The sequence below is a fragment of the Lissotriton helveticus genome, chromosome 3_2 (assembly GCF_964261635.1).
Source record: "Lissotriton helveticus chromosome 3_2, aLisHel1.1, whole genome shotgun sequence".
NCBI lineage: Eukaryota > Metazoa > Chordata > Amphibia > Caudata > Salamandridae > Lissotriton > Lissotriton helveticus.
Window position 1 is genome coordinate 215,107,592 of NC_136062.1, and position 18,188 is coordinate 215,125,779.

Below are 18,188 nucleotides of genomic sequence, written 5' to 3' on the forward strand. Positions count from 1 at the left end.
AATGTTTTGGAAGTAAAGAGGGCCAGTGCCATGCAAGGCATTGGTCCTCTTTGCATCATATAAAGAGGCTTAAACAGGAACCTTTCAACTACTAGCAGCCAATGTAGTTCCTGCATCTTCTCAGTAACAAAGCAGAATTTGGACACCTTCAAAAGAAGCCATGCAGCTGCATTTTATAATGATTGCAACTTGGATTGAGATAGTTTGTTTATCCCTAAATAAAGGGCATTACAATAATCTATCCTCGAGGCAAAGAGGCAATAGGACAATGGCACATACTAAAATGACACAACAAAATCTGAAACATGGAACAGAAAGGTCAACATATGGTCCTTTTTCTGTTTCCACAACATGAAGGAACAGAACAACATATGTGACTTGTGGCCGAAGTCTTTATCAGGTTTCGTAGTCTTTCCCTATGGTTGATATATAAACTGAACTGTCTTCTGACCAATAAAGGCTGTAGTGGCAGGCTGATGATGTAACATACAGAAGCAAGCATTGGCAATGCTAATAGGTCTTGCTTATGCAAGAGCTATTTGCTTTTGCAATGTGCTTTGGCCATGTTGTGCAACAGTGTGGGGGCTGTGTAACATAGCTAAACATTAGTGGCCTGGTGTGGGGTGATGTAGATTGGAGTGGGGTAGATTGGGGTACAGTGGAATGGGGTAGATTGGAGTAGCATGGAGTGGGGAAGATGGGATACATGGAATGGGGTGAGTTGGTTCAGAGTAGCTTGGAGCAAGGTAGAGTGGTTTAGAGTAGAGCTGGGTAGATCTTGGTAATGTGGAGTGAGGTAGATTGGTTTAGAGTAGATTGCAGTAGGGTAAATTGGGGAAGATTAAGATAGATTTGAGTGGGGTAGACTGTAGTGATGTAGAGTTGGATAGACTCAGTAGAGGAGAGTAGGGTAGACTGGAGTGGGGTAGATTAGAGTAGCGTGGATTGTAGTGGGATGGGGTAGATTGTAGTTAAGTTGGGTAGATTGGAGTGGAATGGGGTGGGGTGGATTGGAGTAGAGTGGGGTAGATTTGGGTGGATTGGGATAGAAAGGAGTAGGGTTGGTGAACTGCAGTAGATAGGAGTGCGGTAGATCGGGGAAGATTTGGGTAGAGTGGAGTCAGGTATACTGGGGTAGATTGGAGAAGAGTGGAGTGGGGCAGATAGGGTATACTGGAGTAATGCAGATTGGATTGGAGTGGGGTACTTGGAGTGGGGTATATAGGGTGGGTTAGAGTATGGCAGTTTGAAATGGAATGGGGAGGTTGGAGTGGAGTGGGGTAGATTGGAGTGGAGTGGAGCACTTTGAGTAGGATAGAACGGGTGTATTAGAGTAGGTTGGATTAGGGTGGGATGGGGTGGAGTGGATTGGGGTAGACGGGGTAGATTTGAGAGGGGTAATGTGAAGCGGAGTAGATTGGAGTGGAGTAGGGTAGGTTTGAGTCGAGTGGGATGGGATGGGGTGGAGTGGAGTAGATTGAAGTGAAGTAGATTGGAGTGGAGTATATTAGGCTAGACTAGAGTGGGGTAGATTGAGGTGCAGAGGGTTAGAATTGAGTGTGGTATGTTGGAGTGGGATAGATTGGAGTAAAGTGGAGTGGCGTAGACTGGGGTAGAGTAGAGCATGTTAGATAGGGGCAGAGTGGAGTTGGATAGATTGGAGTGGAGTAATGTAGGGGAGATTGGGGTAGAGCGCAGAACAGCAGATTGGATTGGAGTAGCGGTACGGGTAGATTGGAGTGAAGTAAAGTCGGATAGATTGGAGTGGGGTAGATTAGGGTGGAGTGGGGTACATTGGAGTGGAGTAGATTGGATGGATTAGGGTATGGTAGAGGAATGGTAGATAGGAGAGTTAATTGGATTGAAACAGAGTGTGGTATATTGGAGCGAAGTGTAGTAGATTGGGTTAGGGTAGAGTGGAGTGGAGTGGAGTGGGTGGTATGGAGGGGCGCAGAGTGGAGGGGTGAGGAGTGGAGTGGCAAGCTATATACTAGAATGTCTTACAGAGAAGTGTCATAGATTGGAATGGCATGGTATGGAGTGGCATGACATAGAGAGGAAAGACTTACTGTGGATCAGGGTGTTGTAGAGTGAAGCGGTGTAGAGAAGAGCAGAGTAAAGTGGAGTGGTGTTGTGTGGAGTATGTATGGTGTGATAGCACACTGCCATTACAGACAACAAAATTCCAAATGAAAATGGCCACTACATTGGCCCATGCATAGAGTTTTACTGCTCACAACTGGCACAAATGATGTGTGGAAATGTCATCACCTTGTAAGTGTATTGATTTGTTTTGATCGCATTAAAATATTTGTTTCCACCACACTTCAGAAATACAAAAAAAAATGTTTAATTTCCACTGTTCTTATTTTGATGAGTTCTAAAAGTTCAGCACAGTTCATTTTTGTTGTGTGCTAGAAAAAATAACATTCTACAGCCCGTCCTCTCACATGGGCACTCAGCACGATGGATTGTCACATAAATTCTCTCACTTTGAATTCAGCAAAAGAAAAGTATTCTTTGTAATACAATCCCGACATTTGATCTTTATCTTTGAATGCACAGAAAATGAGACAAGATAAGAACAAGATTTAAAACCTTGTTTACAGACAGCGAGTACTGAGGGGAGAGAAAAAGTCTAGCTGGACAACATAAAACATAAAACAATAACCAAACGACAGAACCAGCTGGGAAAGATGCACTCTGTAGCTTAACAAAAAGAAAAAACTAGGTCCCATAGGTGTGTGCATGGTAAGGACACTTGTACCATTCTCTGGGGGAGGGTCACATATAAAAGGTAGGAAGTGCTGCCACAGAACTAAACAGCAAGAAGCAACTAATTGAGAGTGGCATTGAAGCCCACCAATAGTAATTAAAATAAATAAATAAATACATGAAATAAGTAATGGGAGGGCTCCAGACCCACTAACAATAAACAAAATGTCTCGAAGAGACAGTGCATGCTCTGTCTATGTGAGACCTAGAAAGGACTCAACCTACCCACTTTTTAATGCGATAAGGAGACTGAAAGTAAATATAATTCATTAGTTATATCAACACAGCATGGTGTGACCAAAGACAAAAGAAAATCTAGTCCAATTGAGCAAATCTCCATCGCATAACATAATAGCTAGAAAAATTAACGTATTGGTATGGTGAGCCAATCTCTTATATTGCGCAAACGTAGCCTGAAGGCAGTGGAGCGCTGTACAGGGTTAAAGGCACAGGTAAGGCTGTGTACTATGGAGGTTTTTAGTGAAATAATATGAGGAAATCCGGAAAGGAAATCAAACATGGAAAAACTGCTATAGCCATGGCAACAAGGAAAACCTCACTCGGCCTCCAGCATACAAAGCTGGCTTCAAGATGAAAAAGTGTGTGAGAATCCCAAATGGGAATTGAACGTATGGGCACTCCCATAACCATCACACCAGGAAGAATAGTAACAAGGAGTATGAAGGCAACTAAACATGGATGTTGTACTCGGCTTGTTTGAAAGAAAAGATCATTCAAAAACTCAGAGGAAGTAGTTGAACATGATGACATATGCATGCTGATAAAGGAAAATGTGCCTATGATCCACAAACAGAAACGAGAATCCACCATAAAGACTGACACTGACCTGAGACAGATAGGATTAAGGATGCAAGTCTATTATATAAATAATTATATCACAGAAATGGGAGAAATACTCACAAAATGTTCTTAGTTCAGTTGAAGTTTAACCTATTTTATTTAGTTCTCTATTGAGGACACCACAACAACTTTCTAGTAAAACATTTGTTATAAAACAATATACAAAAAACTTCAATACAAGTTTAGAAAAGTTATTACAAATGTAAACAAGTTATGACACACAAATTCATCTGGTGGAGATTTAAAAAGCGAGATCAACTCTGCACAGATGCACTATTATATGTAAATGGAACTACTTTTAAATTGCGCCTTTGAACTACATTTAAATAGATTTTGGAAAAGGGGGGTGGTGATGGACAGAGTTTCTGAATGATGCAGAATACTCTTACCAAGTCAATAGATCATGGTTTTAATCCATCACCGTTTTTTTTAGCTCACTGCACCATCCCAGCTCAGAACCTGGCTATATGCAAATTAGTCTGACACAAATGTTCTTAGCTATGTGCCTCGTAAGGAGCGAGGAGCATAGCCCAGTGATGAAGAATGCCACTTCGGTGCGGGTTGTTGTATCCATTAACAGCCACACATATTTTTTTACTCCACTGTTTACAATCGAGACTTGGTGTCTTGCGGAATAGCACACTCATTTGATTGTTTTGACTTTCATGATACACTGGAAGGATTTGTGCTGAGCTCAAATGCAAGCACATGGCTGATTGGTCAACGGACCAGCATTGGGAATAGTTCACGTTTATACACTACTGATTGGTGCATGGCATCGTATGAAACGGTTGCATATTGTATGAATTGTGTGACTCACCATTTACCTGGTCTACTGGTAAAGGAGAACAATAAGCGTACACAATCATGTAAAATGCGAACATTACTACACCCCTTCTTGTTGAGCCAGGAATACAAACATTTAAGTGGAAACAATGGAATAAAACTGTTACAGTTACATAATAGCTATTGATGGAGATATGGTTAACCAGATAAGTAAAATAGTGTTACTTTATATCTGTCTGGGGGCAGAAGGTCAATGTATTTTTGATCACTTGCCTGCAGTTATTCAACTAACTGATGCAGAATGGGATGTCTACACAGAAGCCATTAACAGGCTTTGCAACCACTTCAAGGACAACACCAGTATAATCGTAGAACGCCACAGATTCTTCATGAGAAAGAAACCACAACGTGAGTCCATTGGTGGTTTCTTAGCGGAAGGAACTAATAATCCTGGCTTCAACATGCGAGTTTGTTGGCGATTTAGATAATTATTTTAGAGACCAGATTGTAGTCAATTGCCATGACAGACACATTCAGGAACAATTGGAGTTTTATCATAATCCCAGCCTTCTCGAAACCTTAGAAATGGCCATGGGGTTGAAAGGGCGGTGATGGCCTCTAAAGAATTGAACAGAGGCAAGGTCTGATTACCTAACAGGTAAATGAGGTATTTTGAAAACCTAAAAACAAGTGCGACAAAAGACTACAGAAAAGGAAGAAAAGCATATTCAAATACCTGCTTCAGATATGGACCCAGAACACATTTTGCAAATCCCAAGAGTTGGCATGCTATTGGCAAAACATGTTTGAAATACAAAATGAAAGGACATTTCGCAAAGGGTGTGCCGCATTTGTCCAGAAAGTGGTGTTCATCAGGGATGAGGAAATCCCAAGAAGTCACAACGAGAAAGTGGGAAAGTTGGATAGCAGATTGGTGCTGTCCATTAAAATTATTAAGACTAGTCAAAGCTCCCCTAAGGGTAGTGACCTGTTTGTGACATTGACATTAGGAAAATAAAAGTAGGAATTTCTGTGGATTCTTGTTCTCCTGTTACCATCATCCCTGATTATTTGTTCTAGTCGGAATGGAGAAGAGTCCAGTTATTGTCTCCGGACATACGTACAGTGGCATTTGGAGGGCACAGTATTGACTTGATGGGTTACTTTCAATGGGTCACAATCCCAGACCTACCTCGTGATTTTTAATGAGGTGGGTCTTTTTGCGACCCACTGGGAATCACAAAATATGTTAAACACACATTAGTACATGGGTGTTTGCGATGACCAAATAGCAAATCGCAAAAAGTCGCTATTTAGTCTTCGCAAATCATTCCCTACATACATCTGGCCATATATCTTTTAAGAAAAGAGTGTAACATTTGCCCTTATACCTGAATACTCGTGATTTGGCAACTCTGGTGGTTCCCTCAGACTGTACTGAGCAAACGCCAGCCATCCACAAGACCTGCTGTAGTACCCACCATTGCCCTCATACTGTACCTTGCACAGCTGAGCCACTCTGGAGACTGTGATGTCAGTATCCACATTTTTCTCCAGGTTATCCTCCCGGAAAAAGAAATATATTTTATCCTTGTAACTCTCCTCTTGCGTCACAAGTTTAATGTTCACATACTGTGGGTCTAAAAGAGAGAGAGAGAGAGAGAAAGAAAGAAAGAAAGAAAGAAAATTACAATAAATCTGTGTAATAAATATGTGGTACGTAAGGGTACTCGTCAAGACGTTTTGGTAGCGGCTAGAGATTAGAGTCCCTTAGGCATTATTTCTTACTGAATATCAGAATTTATTTATGCCTCTTCAGAGGAGCAGTTTTGTCCAAATAGTTGTAGGAACAACCTCATTAGTTAGGGTAGGGGGGTGGGGGGTAGAGGGGAGCAGGTGAAGGAAGACGCGGAGAGGGTAGTTCCATTGTGGCAGCCCAACTTTTAAAAGAAGATTAGAGTTTCAGGCCTTGTTTATCCTGGGACATCTTGTCAAACCATGCCCGGAGTTTAACTGCAATGTATATTAGTAGCTTGGATACAAAGCACCTCCACTCTGATCTCCGCCATGGTCAAGTAAAAAAACATCCCCCAATCTCTCGCAATGCTCCTCTAAAGCACTGCCTTCACAGTACTGAGATATCTGCAGAGCTCTAGCAATGCTCTCCAGTATGGCTCGCACCATGCTCTTTCAGGCTATTAGTGTGACAGTCACACTGCTCTCAGGGTGTATCTAAAGACTGACCTGCGTCAGGCACTGAAATGCCATTACAGAGACCTTCTCATGTCATGGACCTCCTGGTGCACCTCTTAACGCATGTGCAGCTTCCACTGACAAGCCAATACTTAGACACCCACAAGGCTGTTCTGATCCATCTTCATGCTGACCTTCACTGGGCACTGATAATCAACACTTTTACAATTCACCTCCACAATGACCTCCGCCATGCATTGATATCCTTTTCTGGACCGATTGAAAGGACTCTCACAAAGCACCCTAACAGTGGCCAGGGCCATACACTAAAATCCAATGACCGAGATGTTTATTGGGCTGTGACAATGCCCACACACTCCACCACAATTTCACCACTGAAACCTACACAAGGCTCTTGCAGTCTCTCTCCTCTAGTTTTGGCTTTCACCAGGAGCTGATGATTGAACTATTCACTCTATTCTGACCTGCAGAAAGCACAGGTACCCACTTCAAGAAAATCACATTTTGCACAACACACCTGCACCATTGAGTCCTTTACACAGATTGACCTGCAGCAGGCACTTGTCTCTCAGAAGAGGATAAGATAGGCTGAAAAGGCAGCATCTTAAGGGTAAAGCAACTCCAACAGATATATGTATGTGTGTAAACGGCAAGTCACGCTTTCCAATGACAGCAACAGGTAAGGTGGTTATGTATACACTGCAATGAGGATAGCTCAAAGGAATAGTTTGCCTACTGCAGAGAAAATATGAGAGATAGAGAGAAACTGTGTGTGTGTGTGTGTGTGGCTACCCACACTCTGAGTGTTTACACAGCTCCAACTAATCACAAAAAACACAGATGAAACTTCTTTCGAGGTGAAAAACATCACTGTAGACCTCAGTAGCTTGTTGCTGAACAATCAATAGTGTACTCTGTCCAGCAGCAGCTCTATCTGCAATGAACTGAGCTTCCATTTCTAATGGTAGCCGTCTAGGTTGTCTGCTAGGCTAGTTAGAAGCAACACATCCAGCAGGACTAGGTTGGGTAAACTACACCCCATTGTATTAAAACTGGAGGAGATGGCCCTTCACTCCACCATCTCTTCCTGAGATGAAGACAGCGCACCTCTTTTACCCAATAGTCCCCGCCCCACTCACTTTCCATCAAGTTGTCCTTGGTGTACAGAAAGGGCTCTTTCCCATGTACCCTACGGAAGCGAGGCATCTTCCCGTTGTTCTTAGTCCTGCCTACCGTAGAGTAGGCATCGTTGCCTAGGGAAGAAAGAAAGGATGAAACATTCCAAGTTAAACCCTTTTCGCTTCACTTCCATTTAAAAAATACAACATTAGCAAAGCAATGTGATCACGGCTACTTCTTATTCCTCAAAAAACACCTACCTGCCCTTCAATGTAGCTGAACGATATCACATCGTAGTAAGTGAGCTAGACCAGCGGTTCTTAACATTTTGACTACTGGGGCCCCCCTACTGAATCACTACTGGAGCCGGGGACCCCAGCTAAGAAATGTCTACAATTTGAACCGCAAAACAGTCTGAAGAATTACAGATATACGTAAATTATGAAATAATTTAAATCACAAACAAAAAAATATACAAAACCGAAATTTTAATTTCATTGGGAAGGCAGGAGCTTTTCAAAAAATATGGCTTTACTTCTAAAAGATGAGTAATATGCCAGACTCGAGCTTGTCGCCTACTTTGTCTATTTTGCTCTGAATGTCCGCTCCTTTTTTTGTCTTTTACTACCAGGCTTCATTTGGGGCCACCAAGTGGCTATCCTGCATTCTGTTTTCTGTACTTGGACTGCTCCCACAAATCAAGCACCTTATTAATTTTTAACATCCACGTTCATACTCCTTCACATTCATAGAATGTTTGTAATTTTACATTTTGTATTTTTGGGTATATATACTTTACAATATACAAAATTAATATAATAATTTTGTATATAAAATTATTATAATAATAATATTACAAAATTAATAATCAGTCGCTTACTCCCTGACATGCCTTGCAGACTCTCAGAGGTCCACAGACCACAGGTTAAGAACCACTCCACCAGATAAGTCATGCTTGATCTAGGGCATCACACTGTTCACTGACTCAGATAACTGTAAGTGATATTAACCACTCTCTCTCTCTCAGGATTACCTGCTGCTAAAGAGCTAGAGAGAGACACACTATGAGTTTCTATTTAGATCTCTCAGGCACACAAATGTATAGATGCAATCACTAAAAGTAGTGTGTTTCTGTTGTGTTTACCTTTAAGTTGTATATTGTTTACCTTTAAGTTGTAGATTGGGTATTATACAGCCACGCGCTGTCACCAGTATAAGGATGCGTGGTTGATGTTGTGATTAGAATTGTGAAGGTGGGTGGGTTGAGGCCGATACAGCGTGATTCTTGACGGGGAAAGACGTGTTGGCCTTTTTCTGCAGATTATTTTAATAAAGAACATTCTCACCTCATTGCTGCCTTGCAGATTCTTCACAACTGTTCCCATGGTGACCCCTCAAAACCTGCTGTCAACAAAATCAGACGATGTGCCCTAACATGGGCTCACAGTGCTCCTCACAGCCATTGGATCAACTACAAACTGTGTGGCCAGTCTATATCTCGCTCATGGAGGCTGTCATAGTCATGTAAGGTAATCAGGTATAGCCCTCTATGTAAGATGCCCATTGTGGGCATGGTCCTTCACTGATAGAGTGACACAACTTAATATCTATTGTTTACTAGCTTCCCTGTCCTAGGTGGGCTAGTTCACGGTTAAAGACCAACCTGAGCATGATGATCACACACTCCCATCCCATGTATGTTCCTTTTTAGGGTGACCTACTCTAGTGCACTCAGCCAGTTTCTCCCTCAGGTATACTGACAAATAATTAAAAAGAATCGCTATTGGTTGAAAAGTGTCTTTTCACAATGATGCACATTAGCAGTCTCACACTGCTTGTGATCTCACTTGTTCCTTTATCATAGTCTATGAGCCACATCACTATCAACTTCCATCATCCCCCATTGATATTAGGGCAAGGATGAGCATCAACACCACGCGCTAGGCCTACAGGCACTGAAGGCAGGTGATCTTACCTGAAAAAAGGATCAGATGGTTCTTATCTGGAACAAAAGGTGCAAACCCACGTCCTATCATCGTGTTGTTCTTGACTTGACGTATCTGTGAAGGGAAAGATGGAGTACTTTGTAAGTTGGTGATGAGGCAGCCTCTGTTCAGCCCCATAGCAGAACATGCATTGTAAGCATGAAAGGGAATGACTGTCAATGCAACATGCTGTTGACTTTCTGCATACCTGGTATCTCAGTCAACAGCACTCATCACATTGACCTTAACATGATCATCATACGTTACTTCCTCAAACTAACTTCACCCATTAAGCCATCACTGACTAGTGACTTTCGAACTAATTTGGCCAAATTAAAGGTAGAGGGAAAAGCTTCAAAGAAAACAGTACAAGGTAGAGCCTGGACTAAACTAAAAAGATGGAAGGGAGAAATATATAATTTAACACTTCAAACTGTTATCGTGAGAGCGATACAGTCTATGCAAAATCTGCACACTTATAAAAGTCAATTATAGACAAATTATATAAACCAATACTGGTGAAATCATTGATGCTAAAATTAAAACCTTCACTGCCACTGTTTACAGGAACCTTGAAGGAAAGAAAATCGAGCACAGGAAGTTGGAAAAGCAGTGGTGTAGGACCTATTCAGATAAAGATAAGTGACAGTTAAAAACTGCACTAAAAAATTACAAAAAGGAAGTTAGGAGAGCTACCCTACCAGGAACACAACTGAAGCTGTTAACAGATCAAAAAAAGTGTTTGATATAGTGAAAGAACTGGTGAACGCTGACTATGTACAGCAAATGGTAGAACCATCACAAGATCCGTGCAGTAATTTTTCAGATTTTTTTAATGACAAAATTGACCTGATTATACATGACATAAAAAAGAACAGCAATCTTCATAATGGAAATTCCCCTCAGAGCGATGGTGAACCAATTAGTTTCACTTCAATATCTAGTAGCAGTGTATAACTAGAGGGGACCCCTTGTAAACTGGACAAAATGGAAACTCTAACAGAAGAAAAGTTCAGAACCTTAGCTATGTCAATATAATCAGGATCCCTATTAGATAAAATTCCCTTGAGGCTTTGGAAAGTTAGAGCAACTGAAATCTACCCAGACCTATTAAAGGTTTGTAACCAGTCCCTGTCTACAGCCAAAGTACCATTTGCCTAGAAGAAAGCTTTAGTCACCTCATTATTGAAAAAGCTACTGGCAGACGTTAATGACCTGAGTAACTACCGTCCAATCTCTCAGCTCCTGTACCTGGTAAAGATTGTTGAGAAATAGGCCAGTAAATTACTAGCTGGCTATTTAGAACACCATGCACTGTTAGAACCAAAGCAACCAGGCTTTAGACCAGCCCATGGTATGGAAACCATGTTAATCCTGGCAACGGATGAGCTGAGAATGATGGTTGACAGAGGTCAGGTTGCAGTTCTGATATTATTAGATCTATCAGCTGCATTTGATTCTGTCAACCGTCAAATACGGCTTGGCAGACTAAAAGAGATAGAGGTGGATGGCACTTTCCTGAACTGTGTTGAATCATACCTGTCGGGTAGATATCAAGCAGTCTTCCTTCCTCCATTCAAGTCAGATTTTTATGAAATTGCACATGGGGTACAGTAGGTTTCGGTCTTGGGCCCTATCTTTTTTAATGTCTATGTCCACTGCTAACCCTAATCGGATCATTTGGGTTGTCACTTATGAACTATGCAGATGTCACTCAATTAATACTTCCCCTAGACAACAACTGCATGACCCAGAGAGAAAAATTACACTCCTGCCTAACTGAGATGGCAAACTGGTTCAGGATAAACACATTAAAATGTAATGGAAATAAAATTGAGTTTCTGTGCTGCTCCCCTTCCAAAGTGCCGTATCCTCTCCCAACAATTTTTGGCCCTGGACTAGTGATTAAGATCTTATATTAACAAGTGAGGGAGGCTTTTAATCAGTAAGAGAACCGGGTGCACAGCCCGTATAGACGCACATCAGTTTAAACTTGCTGACTATTAAGGTGCAAGACGGCGAGTGGAAAGACCTTGAACCACTCAATAGAGTAGAAAGAAAACTACCCCTATACGAACAGAATTGATTGCCGTTGCACTCTAGACAGTGTGTACAATGTTAAGTAACACAATACAACCAAGCAAATAACAAAAGTGACAGAATTATCAAAACAAAGAACTCTCAATGCGTAGATCTTGGAGTCTTTAATGTTGCGAACAGCCAGCCGACACGTGTTTCATCGCATTCGCGATTCCTCAGGGCTGCAATGAACAAAAGTTGACAATGGAGCATGTATCTCACACAGTTACATTTGACCATAAGACCTGGTTACATGGTCTTGCATGCTCAATAGTTGCTGCTACCAGTGTACAGTACTGCGTCTGTGTTTCCTGAGTGCCACCCCAACACATCCGTGTCGTAAGTGTGAGGTATTACCACTATTATTTCTAACCTTGCAATTCAATAGTGATTTGGTGAAGTCATACGTGGGTGTGACAGAAATATTCACATTAAGAGACAGAATCTCTGTTATAGAAGTGGACTATTAGTGTTCGATTCAGTCATACTGCATGCTATAGTGAATATGTGAGTAGTCCAGAGACTCCGACCCTAAGAACATATCCGTCACATACCTAATTGGCTGAAATCCAGTCAGAAGGTCTAGATATCCACACGACAGAATAATAAAACATGATAACGGAAAAATCTCATTACTAATTGTCATAAATCAATTGTTCAGACAAAAAGAATACAGCAGTGAGAATGTGAAACAAAAAATATATAAATGAGAGCTCACCGCTCAGCTGGTGATACTTCCAACCCAGCCGGGCCCTTGACCACAGATACTTCGATCTAGTATCCGATGTGAGAACAGTTCTGCAATCAGATTAGTAGTCTGAATTACAATAAATATGTCTGCATTTCATAATTTCAGAATGCAGTAATATAGAAGACGTGTTCTATCTAATAGCCTATTCTTGTAAGTACAAAAAACACCAAACTTAACACCAGAAAAGACAGCGCACCTTAGCCTGTCACATAACTGCTATAAAGAAATGATATAATACGCGTCCGGTACATAAATCACCTCCCCTCAATACAAATTGTATGTTATTACGAGGCACTCTTTGTTAAGCGAAACTGTAGTAAGTAACTATTCTGTGCACTTACTTCTTCATTTAGCGCCAATACATATCCGATTGACGATCTCAAGTTTTAAGGGTTTCTTTATAGATGGCCCACGGCGAGTAGGGTAATGCTCTGTGGAAATCATAGGCAATATCAATCAATAGTTCTGTTGAAATAGAGGACTTAATACATCCCTATTCGGTACGATATGCGCAAAGTCTTACCTCTTGGTGTAAGGTATACTTGATTGCCGTGGAAGCTATCAGTGTGTAGCGCGCTTCAAGCTGAAACAACACCAAAATAATGGGAGAGTTACGCTCCTGAGATAGTCCTATGCTGTTTCATTCCTTACGTTAAAGTAGGAGCATATATCCGCATGTTGCAAGTGGCTTACCTCTATCAAGCGAAGAAGCGGCGTGTAAAGCGTCCGGATCCGACGGCCGTGTTCCTGTTTGGACACGTGACCGGCGCTCTGACGTCATTAAATAGCGTCTCTACTTTGCGTGTGCCAATAGACTAGACCGTGTGCTACGTGTTCTAGTCATCCATGTTGGATTCCCATCACGGGAAAGACCCCAGACATCTGCCACACTTATAAGGATTCGTTCTATGTCACTATTTTACGTATTATTCTGATTTAGTGTTGCCTCGTATTTACAGGCATGAGAACAAAAAAAGGGGGAGGTAAAACTTCACCTATATTCGTTGACTGGATTTCAGCCAATTAGGTATGTGACGGATATGTTCTTAGGGTCGGAGTCTCTGGACTACTCACATATTCACTATAGCATGCAGTATGACTGAATCGAACACTAATAGTCCACTTCTATAACAGAGATTCTGTCTCTTAATGTGAATATTTCTGTCACACCCACGTATGACTTCACCAAATCACTATTGAATTGCACGGTTAGAAATAATAGTGGTAATACCTCACACTTACGACACGGATGTGTTGGGGTGGCACTCAGGAAACACAGACGCAGTACTGTACACTGGTAGCAGCAACTATTGAGCATGCAAGACCATGTAACCAGGTCTTATGGTCAAATGTAACTGTGTGAGATACATGCTCCATTGTCAACTTTTGTTCATTGCAGCCCTGAGGAATCGCGAATGCGATGAAACACGTGTCGGCTGGCTGTTCGCAACATTAAAGACTCCAAGATCTACGCATTGAGAGTTCTTTGTTTTGATAATTCTGTCACTTTTGTTATTTGCTTGGTTGTATTGTGTTACTTAACATTGTACACACTGTCTAGAGTGCAACGGCAATCAATTCTAAGATCTTATATTAGCCCAGTCAGTCCGAAATCTAAGGGTTCATATTGATGAGAAGCTTTCTATTGATACCCAGATTAATAAAACAGCAGCTATGCGCCATGGACTGATGAGAAATATAAGAAAAATTGTTCCTTTATTACCAAGACCAGTAAGAAAACTAGTAGTGCAATGTACAGTGCTAAGTTGAATCGATTATTGTAATGGACTTCTGTTGGGAGCATCAGATAATTTACTGAAAAGATTACACAGGATACAAGTGATGGCTGCCAAACCGGCACTGAATACATCCAGGGCTTCACTGGGCTACCAGTCAAAGAAAGAAGTATTTTCAAAACCATGTGTATAGTCTATAAAGCTATAAATGGAACAGGACCGAGTCTCTACAAAGGACATTCTTCCATTATAGACCTGTAGTGCCCATACCATCTGCATCAGCGGACCTTGTTTGTGTGCCGAGCTTTAGGAAACCAAGGATGGGCAGGAGATCTTTCCAAGTGAAGGCAGCTTAGTTCTGTAACAGTCTGCCAAACCCCCTTGGAGCTAACGGAAATCTGATACGTTTTAGGAAGAACCTAAAAATCTGGCTCTTCCGTAAGTAGAGGATGTAAGCCACTGTCCCTTCTGCTGCAGTGTTAAGAAATGCTTTGTATGCGTAGTTGGCAGTTTGACAGCACCCTGATACCTGTCAGGTGAACAATGCGCTTTAAAAATTGCTAATAATAATTATAATAATTAAATACTCTAGTCTGTCAGTGACAATCCCAGCCAATTGCAGAGCCATGCAAATGATGCAATCCTCAGTCCTCCTGAGTGATGGCCATCTTTGCAAAGTGTGAATCCTGTGAAGATTGAACTTAAAAACTGAGTAACTTTGATGGACCTAAGGCGAAGGTGTAGAGAGCTACTGAAGGTCTGCGTGGCAGCGAGTGACCCATTGCTACTTGCACCTTACATACGCAAGTTACACCACTAAGAGGCAGAACTGCAAGCTCCAGCGCAACATCGGTGGTGTGCATTTGTCTAGGAGCAACTGTTTACCTTCTGTTGCTCAGGACTACCAGCCCTACACAGTAGTATGAAAATTGCCCGTGCTGAGGAGCAACATTGCCCCATTGGTGGATGATTATAACCTTACTTTATATTGTTTCCTACTGCTGGATATCCTGTCCATCTTTAGTCTAAGGAAAAGTGTCTCCCACTCCCACTAAATGAAAGCAAACACTTAATGAGCTTGATTTCAAGGTTGTTTACTTACTGTAGGAGAGTAGGGTCTGCTATCCTATGGTCACCCCAAATTTTTGCTTTTTGCTTCACTGGTTTTCGACTACTGAGGCTGTGGGCCTGCTGATCAGACCCCCAGCCTGCTGTTCTCTCACTAAATTAATGACACATGTGCTATAGGCACATACCAATTGGAAATGGACTCCTTGTCAGCCCCTGTATAATGCACTATAGGTGCCCAGGGCATAGGGGCCACCAAGGCCTACCAGGGGCTGCAGCATATCTTTTGCCACCCCTGGCTGGTTCTTAAATTGACACAACTGGCTGATCACTCAGCTGGGGTAAGGTGGTGTAATCACCCCTTGCTTAGATATGGTATACCTATATCTAAACCTATATCTGGACACATGTAAACCTGTGAGCCACTCCTATGGAAGGCCTCATCAATCCTGGAGGCAGGGTGCGTGGTTTTATGTGAGATGGAGCTCTAGCATGAGCTGAGCCTGTCTGCAGCTGTCGGGAACAACTCCCTAAGCTGTTTCAGGATAATGCCATACCATATACTCTTAAGTGCCTTATAATCCTCGCGGTTAAATAGCAACTTTGGTTTGGCTTTATCAAAACATGTCGTGTAAGGTGTCATACGATTTGGAATACCATCCCCTCGCCAGTTCTGGCGACGGGGATGGCATTCCACCCCTCTAGAGGGGTAAGACATGTTCCTTTACTAAATGCGGTTAATTTCTCCAAAGACCTTAAGATCCACAAAATGGATGCCTCTGCCACAGACAAATGTCTGGACCCCTGCAGTTGACCGAAACTCAGCAGATGGGGCCTGGACAAAGGGTTTCCTGTCACAGGAGGGTGTCACCACCCTCCAGACAGGAGATAGTGGATTGTAGCAGGGAGGTTTGAAAGAAACCAGACACTGCCTGGGGCGCACAAGGCTGCCCCTTGCATAATCCGGCCAAACCGGTTCTGGGGCACTCCAGCCCTCGTGCCAGGGCGGCCTGGATCAAAGGAAGGGGGTGTATCCACCCACTTCCTGGGTCCCACCCATAGGAGGGGACCTAGCAGGTAATCACGCCCCCCAGATTGGAATAAGAGTGGGAGCAGTGCCAATGCACATCAGATTTCCTGGAAGAAACATTTGAAACGAAACTCTGGACCCTTGGACCTCCATCTCAACGTGGAAGCCCGAAGAATCTCCCTTGTGGTCAAGGAGTGACCACCCTGCAGCAGCAGGCACCATCCAGCCCTCGACGTCTACTTAGTTGCAGTTCCCGCCGGAACTCGAGCAACTGAGATCAACGAGATCAAGCTTGCCTGCCTTCCAACAGCCCGATCCACAGTCCCTGCAGAGCTGAGACCCGTGGAGGCGACCGGAAGCGTGGGGCACGCCATCTTGAATTGACCACGAGACGCTGACCGTGCAGCCCACGAGTGACCCTCGAAGCTGTGCACCGGGGTTTGAGAAGCCCCCACCCTGAGCTGCTCCTGAGCCGAAGTTCAGCCCTCCACACTCGACGAGTGCTGCGTGGGGCCCTTTGGCTCTATTTGGCTCAACGCGTTGGCCCGGTCACTTGCCAGCTGGCTAGTGGTCCCTGTGTCGACGAACTACCTAAGAAGACTCGTGAATCTGGTTGCTCCAGATCCACACCAGCTCCCCTGAAAAGGAGCCCCGACTCTGACCTTCCTGGTCCGAGTGAGAAGCAATCTTCCGATCCCGCGTGGATTGCTCTTGCCAAGGCTTGTTTGCTCCAAACTTGAAGCCGACTGCACCAACGGTGAGAGCCTGCGTGGGACAGATCGTGACCTGCTCCTGGACGTCGCAGACGCCCCAGAGCCCACGTGACAGCGGAGAGAAGCTCCTCGACGACCACCTGATTGCGCCCGACATTGCCTGGTTCCGTCCTGGTTCCACCCTGGTCACTGCTGAGTGACCCAGACTCTGTCCCCTCTGCTTTCAGGTACTCTACAACTTGAGTCCACCCTTGGACTCCACCGGACACTTCATCTTTAACCAGCCTGCAGCCCTTTCAGCTTCAAGCACCAAGAGCCTGCGTGTCAAAACCCGACGCCACTTCGACCCTGTGCACCCACTTCCTGTGGGTGAGGTAACTTTGCTCCGCCGGTGTTCCCACACTGGTGCACACCTCTAGGGTCTGTGTGTTAAGTTTTGTTCCTCTAGGTTCAGCGGAAGTGTCCTTAAACTTTAACTCTATGACTTTTACGCACCATTGGTTAACATTGGTGCATGCGTGCGCTTTCCGCACATCTCCCGAATCCCGAGGGCCATTCCCGACTTCAGCATTGCTTGTCCTGACTGCTCCCAGCGATTCACTAGGCCCTAGGCCTAACCACTGTTCGAGTGGCCTCTCTTATACCACTTGTTTAGTATATGGTTTGAGTGGCCACCTGCCCTCATCCATAATTGTGCAACTTGTATGTTTAAACAGTGCTTTTGATTTAACGCTTGTGCCCCTTTATTCATAAAGAATACTGGGGATTGTTTTTAGTAATAAACACATATATTTTTATAATATATACTTGTGTGGTGTCCTTTCAGTTGGTATTACAGGATTGTATGTGGTAAAACAGCTCGCTTAACACGAACTCTTAAGTTAAGCCTTTAGGCTGCTTAGTCCATGCTACCCCTAGGATAGCTTGTCTAATAAGGTTGACTTACAACCAGACACCATAAGGGATTGTTTGGTCAGGTAGTAGGTGGTTCCAGAATTGGAAACATCCCCTACCAGGCCAACTTCTCACATTGGTGAGCAGCGGTGCGGATTTGAGCTTGCTGTTGTTTTA

At 43.2% G+C, this 18,188-nt stretch overlaps 1 protein-coding gene across 1 annotated transcript in view; it reads right to left on the reverse strand.

Annotated features, from left to right (window-relative positions):
- The window catches only part of SEMA7A (semaphorin 7A (JohnMiltonHagen blood group)), a 203,301-nt gene that overhangs the window by 69,189 nt on the left and 115,924 nt on the right, over nucleotides 1-18,188 (reverse strand). The window contains exons 5-7 of the mRNA XM_078685071.1: nucleotides 9,731-9,815; nucleotides 7,776-7,889; nucleotides 5,923-6,062 (exon numbers count right to left, since the gene is read on the reverse strand). Coding sequence (XP_078541197.1) covers nucleotides 5,923-6,062; nucleotides 7,776-7,889; nucleotides 9,731-9,815 — 339 coding nt within the window. The remainder of the gene's footprint in view (nucleotides 1-5,922; nucleotides 6,063-7,775; nucleotides 7,890-9,730; nucleotides 9,816-18,188) is intronic.